General features: G+C 51.1%; 1 protein-coding gene across 1 annotated transcript in view; it reads left to right on the top strand.

Annotated features, from left to right (window-relative positions):
• LOC308130589 (membrane-associated guanylate kinase, WW and PDZ domain-containing protein 3-like) overlaps positions 1-7404 on the top strand; it is a gene marked incomplete at both ends in the record, with an annotated part of 20923 nt that extends 13519 nt beyond the window's left edge. Inside the window, 8 exon segments of the mRNA XM_080496992.1 lie at positions 277-355; positions 2203-2267; positions 2269-2308; positions 2311-2397; positions 3054-3148; positions 3242-3388; positions 4440-4578; positions 6512-7404. Of these exon segments, the coding sequence (XP_080353118.1) occupies positions 277-355; positions 2203-2267; positions 2269-2308; positions 2311-2397; positions 3054-3148; positions 3242-3388; positions 4440-4578; positions 6512-7404 (1545 nt within the window).

Raw genomic sequence — 7404 nt, 5'->3', positions numbered from 1 at the left:
CAGTGACACGATGCGTTCAGGGACCCTGAAATGAAAAAATAACATTAAATATCGTAAATATAAGTCGACACTTGATTATAAAGCTTCTTCCTTCTACTTCAGCCAACATCAAAACTCTTTCTGTTTATAATAAGACTGAGATTTTAATGCATTAATTTCAACCCCCCCCCCCCCAAAAAAAAAAAAAGATAGAACTCATTAAAGATGGAGTTTGATGTTTCCTCTCCAGCCTGAGAGCTCGTCGGTTCAGGCTGATGTTAAATGTTTGATGTGAAGCGTCTCGTTGAGCTGATGAATCCTGACGCCAACGGAACGTCTCGTCACGAACACGTCGTCCGCTTCGGGGGAAAAACACGTCAAATATTTAACCCGTCGGCGTCGAACGGAAAACAAAACTTTAAAAAGAAAGAACAGTTAAAACATCCAGTCAACGACGCACAGACATCGAGTATTAGCACATGTTTTGTAACATGCATGTTGCTTTGAAGTTTGTTTTTCTAAGGAACTGACTTTTCTATATTTACGCCTTTCCTGTCCAGTTAGCGTAGCGTTAGCCTCTCCGCTGGCAGCGTCTGGACTGTATCTTTATGTTTGCTTCTTTCTTTGGCCGAAACTCTTTCTGAACCTGAATTTACTCGTCTTGTCGGAAAAAAAAAATCTGCACTCAAGTCATTTTTGTGTGGGAGTTTAAGTCTGGAAAACATCAGCTTCTTCATCCCTCGTCCTCCTCCTCCTTCTCCTCCTCCTCCTGCCCTTCCTCCTTCTCCTTCTCCTTCTCCTCCACCTCCTCTTCCTCCTCCTCCTTCTCCTCTCCTCCTCTCTTCCTCTCCTCCTCCACCTCCTGTTCCTCTCTCTTTCCTCCTCGTCTTCCTCCTCCTCCACCTCCTTCTCCTTCTCCTCCACCTCCTCTTCCTCCTCTTCCTCCTCGTCTTCCTCCTCCTCCTCCACCTCCTCTTCCTCCTCCTCACTGCCCTTCCTTCTCCTCCTCCTTCTCCTCCTCCTCCTGCCCTTCCTCCTTCTCCTTCTCCTTCTCCTCCACCTCCTCTTCCTCCTCCTCCTCCTCCTCTTCCTCCTCCTCCTCTTCCTCCTCCTTCTCCTCCTCCTCCTCTTCCTCCACCTCCTCCTCCTCCTCCTCCTCTTCCTCCTCCTCCTCCAAACAACAGCTCTCCTAACGTGAAGAGAAAATACTTAGTTTTTCTTGCACTCGGTACAATTTAAATGACAAATTAAAGGAAACGTTGACTCTTTCTGGGGTTTTTCTCAGGAATTCTGTCGCTTTATAATAAATATGTTTACTTTAGAAACGCAGACGGAGTTTAACCTCTTTTTTTTTTTTTTTTTTTTTTTGGCTCTTTTTTATTTGTGATCATTGTGTTTATTTCAGTGTGTGTGTGTGTGTGTGTGTGTGTGTGTGTGTGTGTGTGTGTGTGTGTGTGTGTGTGTGTGTGTGTGTGTGTGTGTGTGTGTGTGTGTGTGTGTGTGTGTGAGGCGCCAGGAGTGAAGAAAGTGCTGGTACAGGCGATTCAGAGGTTTTACAGTAGAGAACTTTATTCCTCCCCGGGGGGGGAAACACAAACTTACAACAGCTCAAGGTAAAAAGGTGCAGAACTTTTAAAATTAAGGAATTAAAATATGTAAGCATATGTAAATATCTAAACGAGAGCAAAAAAGAATATGTAAAAAGAAAAATAAAACAATCCAGTAAAAAGAAAAAATAGAGTAAATTGCCAGGATTTTTTTTTTCCCTTCATGACATCATGCTGGGATGAACACCCCCCCACGCCCCCCCTCAGGATTTTATTTTGTTGACTAGTGTCTTTAAACGTAAAGGAATAAAGTCACTTTTGTTACATAAACAATTGACCTATTTTATTCACTTATTTTGGAATTAAAGTAAGGAACCGTTAAGAACCGGAACCGGCATCGGAACCGGATTCCTCCCGCCCACCCTGCCCTTCCTCCGGCGGCCACTAGAGGGCCCCCGTCAGGTGAAGCCGACCTGCTCCGGGACGTTTCAGGACTCTTCGCTCTGCGCTGCTAGCGGCTAGCGGAGGTTCAGCCACGCAGACCGACGGGCCTCAATTATTAACAGTGAAGCACATTTATTATTGCCGAGCTGCCGGGGTGTGGGGGGGGTTTGGTGGTGGGGGGGGGGGCAAGGGGGGGGGTGTGACCCAGCCTGACCGCCTGGTCTCCCCGCAGCGCCGTCCCTGATGTCCCACCGGTTCGTGACGGTGCGCCGCGGCAGCCCGGCGGCTCGCAGCGGCCCAGATTCAGCCCGGCGACCAGCTGGAGGCGGTGGAGGGCCGGCGGTCGCCGCGCTGCAGCACCGCGACCTCGCCCAGATCCTGAGGAGGGCCGGCAACACGCTGCGGCTCAGCATCACGCCACGCCACCGTACGCCCTCTCACACACACACACACACACTCACACACACACGAGAAACTAAATTTAACAGATAAAAGCACTTTTTTTTTACATTTTGTAAATTAATTTAACTATTAATTCAAACTTCTGAATTGATTCTTTATTATATCTTGTGATGTAACTGAATCGGCCTTCCTGTTTCACAGCCGGCGATCAGATTCCAGTTTTTAATCAAATAATTAATAACTTATCCTTGAGATAAAGGTTTATTTAACATTTTGATTTGGCAAATAAGAAACGTGTAGCTGAGTTTGAGCCAGTTTGATTTTGAGTTGAAGCTGCTAAGAGTCTCCCTGAAGTTTTTATTTTTTCTTGTTATATATTAAAAAAAATTGTTTTGTTTTTCTTTTCTGTGAGAGAATGAATCAGTATGTTGTGCCCACGTTGACACAAGTAAATTGTCTCCCTTTTCTTATTTTATTTAACCTATTAAACAAATAAAGAATAATCAATTAATTAATTAATTACTATCTTTGATCATTATTAATGGGCGTCGACGGCCAAAACCCAACATAACTGACGATCTGAGCTCCTCATCGTCCACACTTAATGCCTTCGCCTGTTTCACTCACTGGTTGATTTTAGAATCTCCTTTAGCATTAGCATTAGCATTAGCTTTAGCCCAGCCTCCTCACCGGGGCTCCTCTGCTCCTCAGACTCCGACGGGGCCGACCTGGACCTGGACGGCCGGCTGATGAAGGGATCCAGGGGGAAGTCGAAGGTTTGACCTCGGCCTCTTTTTATACCGTGTCGTTTCCTGCGCAGGCTTCCGGAGCGTCAGGAGGTTTTTGTTTTTTGTTTCTGTCGGCGACAGGAGGAGACCCGGTTCTACAGCGTGGATCTGGAACGGGGCCCCACCGGCTTCGGCTTCTCTCTGAGAGGAGGCAGCGAGTACAACATGGGCCTGTACGTCCTGGGACTGATGGAGGGGGGGCCGGCCCAGCGCAGCAACAAGATACAGGTGCACACACACACACACACACACACACACACACACACACACACACACACACACATTTGAGGCCAAGGATATTTACAGTAAAACAACATACTGTAACCATGAGACGGTTGCAAGTTGGTCGTCATATAGTCGACGTTCTCTATGATAATGTCCACTAGAATGTCCGTGTTCTCCCACTGGTGATGTTTGTACGTTATTGTTCTCTGTGTGGGTCCATTACCAAAACAACCAACAGCGCCCACCAGTGGTCAGACGTGAAAACTACAGCGTTTTCAAATCGCCTGCATGTAAAGACATGCAGGTATTTACATGCCCAAAACAAAGCATTTATGAAATGAAAGCCTTCGCCTTAGCCTTAGCCTTAGCCTTAGCCTTCGCCTTAGCCTTAGCCTTAGCCTTAGCCTTAGCCTTAGCCTTAGCCTTAGCCTTAGCCTTAGCCTTGGGTCGTGAACAAACAAACAAAGCGTGAATCAGAAGAAGCAGAAAGAAAAAGTTGTTAAATATCTTGCGATCAGACGTGGGATAGAGAGGAGGAAGTAGAGGAGGAAGTAGAGGAGGAAGTAGAGGAGGAAGTAGAGAGGAGGAAGTGGAGAGGAGGAAGTAGAGAGGAGGAAGTAGAGAGGAGGAAGTGGAGAAGAAGAAGTAGAGAGGAGGAAGTAGAGAGGAAGAAGTAGAGAGGAGGAAGTGGAGAGGAAGAAGTAGAGAGGAGGAAGTAGAGGAGGAAGTAGAGAGGAGGAAGTAGAGCGGAGGAAGTAGAGGAGGAAGTAGAGAGGAGGAAGTGGAGAGGAGGAAGTGGAGAAGAAGAAGTAGAGAGGAGGAAGTAGAGAGGAGGAAGTAGAGAGGAGGAAGTAGAGTGTAGGAAGTAGAGAGGAGGAAGTAGAGGAGGAAGTAGAGAGGAGGAAGTAGAGAAGAAGAAGTAGAGAGGAGGAAGTAGAGTGGAGGAAGTAGAGAGGAGGAAGTAGAGAGGAGGAAGTGGAGAGGAGGAAGTGGAGAGGAGGAAGGACTGTCCCGGCGTGAATGCTAACCGCTAACCGAGGCTGCCTCCGCGCAGGTGTCGGACCAGCTGGTGGAGATCAACGGCGACAGCACGGCGGGGATGACCCACAGCCAGGCCGTGGAGCAGATCCGGAGAGGAGGACACCGGATCCACCTGGTCCTGAAGAAAGGAAACGGATACGTTCCCGACTACGGTGAGTTTCCCAGAGCGGCGGTGTGCGCTAGCCTCGCTCTGCCGCGCCGGGTCGCACTGCGTTGAGTGTCCGGTCCTGTCCGGTTGTTTTCCAGTCCTGTCCGGTCCTGTCCGGTCCTGTCCGGTCTTGTCTGGTCATTTTCCGGTCCTATCCGGTCCTGTCCTGTCCTGTCCGGCCCTATCCGGTCCTGTCCGGTCCTATCCGGTCCTGTCCGGTCATTTTCCGGTCCTATCCAGTCCTGTCCTGTCCTGTCCGGCCCTATCCGGTCCTGTCCAGTCATTTTCCGGCCCTATCCAGTCCTGTCCAGTCCTGTCCGGTCCTATCCAGTCTTGTCTGGTCATTTTCCGGTCCTATCCGGTCCTGTCCGGTCCTATCCGGTCCTGTCCGGTCCTGTCCGGTCCTGTCCGGTCCTATCCGGTCCTGTCCGGTCCTGTCCGGTCCTGTCTGGTCCTATCCAGTCCTGTCCAGTCCTATCCGGTCCTGTCCGGTCCTGTCCGGTCGTTTTATGGTCCTGTCCGGTCATTTTCCGGTCCTATCCGGTCCTGTCCAGTCCTATCCGGTCTTGTCCGGTCGTTTTCCGGTCGTGTCAGATTGTCTGCTGAAAGAGGCTCTGAAGGGAAACGGTTCCTCCGGAAACACAAAGAACCTTCCAGAGAACTTCTGCTGCTCCTCCTGCTGTCTGACTCTGTTTTTACTTTCTGCTCCTTCTACTCCCTCTTTCTTTTCCCTGCTCCTTCTGTTCATCCTGTTCCTCTTCCTCCTCCTCTTCCTCCTCCTCCTCCTCAGTGGAGCTGTCCAGCCTGTCTCTGTGTATGACAAACTCCAAACAGGGTGAACCGTGCTTCTACGTGATTGGACGCACTGAGAACTCGCGGTCGGTAACTTCCTCTCCCTCTTTGTCGTTTCCTCCTTCACCTTCACTTCATCCTCATCCTCTCTTCGCCACTCGGCTTCATTCACCAGCCCGGCGGCAGACACTCCATCTGTCTGTCCGCCGTTCACTTTAAAGGACCAGTGTGTGGACTTTACTGCCCCCTGGTGGCGAATCAGTTAGCTTTCAGAACCGCCTCCCGGAGGAGAACCGACACCCCGGCGGGTGGAGAACATGCAAACGTAGGAACCACGGTGCCGCCCAGGAACACTTTACCTTTAGTTCACAGGTCCTTTAAATCCATCTCACAAACATTTTAGCATGTGGAAAAAAAAAAACCCAAAACAAAACATGTGTGCATGTGAAAGACATGTTGGTATGTTAGCATGTGACAAAGTGTGTAAAGTGTTGTGTTCCCGACTTGTGGGAAAAAAAAATTTTTAAATCCCGTCTCACCTGTCAAGTGATCAGAACTACAAAGTACCAGTTTTCTACCTGTGGGGTTCCTTACCTGTTTCATACGTCCAGAATATTTACGTATGAACGTCTGAAACTGATAGAAAAAAACGCCTCACGGAATTCCATGAAATCTTCAGAAGATGATTTGTCGTCATCCAGGATCAGTCCATCAGATTCTGGAACGTTAGCGGTGAACCGTTTATCAATAAATAATAAAAAAAACTAACTTACAAACCATACAAAGCGGATGAGAGGCGCCTCATGGAGGAGGTCAAAGGAGATCAGCGCCTGTTGCCATGGAGACGCTCCCCGCTCATGGCCTAACAGGCCAGTTAGTGTCGATTTGAGCTAACGGCTATCATGCTATCATGCTAACTCGGTTCTGCAGACCAATATTGCGTTGGCGAGGGTCCGCGCTAGCGTAGCTCTACTTTGTGATGGTTTACAGCCCGGTTTGGTTTAACCTGGTTCTAACCTGGTTTAGACCGGTTTGGCCTCTGTTCAGACTGGTTCAGACTGGTCGGAACTAGTTTGAGCTCAGGTTTGTTCTGGTTTCATCACGTCTATAATGACTCCTCCTCCACTCTGCTCTTCCTCCTCCAGGCCCTGAGGAAGGAGCCCTCTCCCCCTCCTCCTCCTCACCCACGGAGGAGCAGGACACAGAAACGGTGCCCATGACAACCGCCTCTCTCAGCCGGCAGACGGGAGGAGGTGCAGGTGGAGGAGAGAGGAGGAGGAGGAGAGGAAGAAAGGGAGAGGGAGAAATCAAACCAACAACTGGAGGAGGAGGAGGAGGAGGAGGGGGAGGAGGAGGGGGAGGGGGAGGGGTCGCACCTCCTGATCTGGACCTGGACCTTGTGGAGGACGAAGCACGGGAGGAGGAGTGGAGGAGGATGGAGGAGGAGGAGAAGAGGAGAAGGCAGGAGGAAGAGGAGGCTGTGAGGAGGAGGAGTCAAACTGTGAGGCAGAAAAAGCGCGACGACCAAAGGGGGCAGGGGAGGAGGAGCAGGAGCTTCCCCAGGAGCGGAGTTCCGTCCTGGGACTCCCTGCAGCCCGCAGAGGAGGTGGAGGAGTCTGGAGGAGGAGGAGGAGGAGGAGGAGGAGGGAGGGAGGGGGGCAGAAGGAGGAGGAGGAGTGAGACCAGGGGCACGAGGAGGGCGATGGAGGAGGGCGGTGGGGACGCAAAGCATGCTGGGAGCTCCTCCCAGCGGGGGGCCTTCTCCTTCCTCATGCCGATGGGCGGCGGCGACGAGCCTCCGTCCGACGGCGAATCAGCAGCCAGCTTCTCAGGGGCCAGCCAATCAGCGGCCAGCGTCGCCACCGCCGGGTGGAGGGAGGAGCCCGACTGGAGGGGAGTCGTCGCCGGGTCGTCGTTGCCGTGGCAACAGGAGAGCACGCCGGGGCCCTGGCTGAAGCCGAGCCCTCAGAAGCTGACGCAGGTCCTGACTGGCAGTCGGCTGGGTGGGCGGGGCCTGGTGGGCGGGCTCTCCCTGTGA

Source organism: Blennius ocellaris, assembly GCF_963422515.1.
Source record: "Blennius ocellaris genome assembly, chromosome: 5".
In the NCBI taxonomy this organism is placed as follows: Eukaryota; Metazoa; Chordata; class Actinopteri; order Blenniiformes; family Blenniidae; genus Blennius; species Blennius ocellaris.
This window is presented reverse-complemented; position numbering and strand designations above follow the sequence as displayed.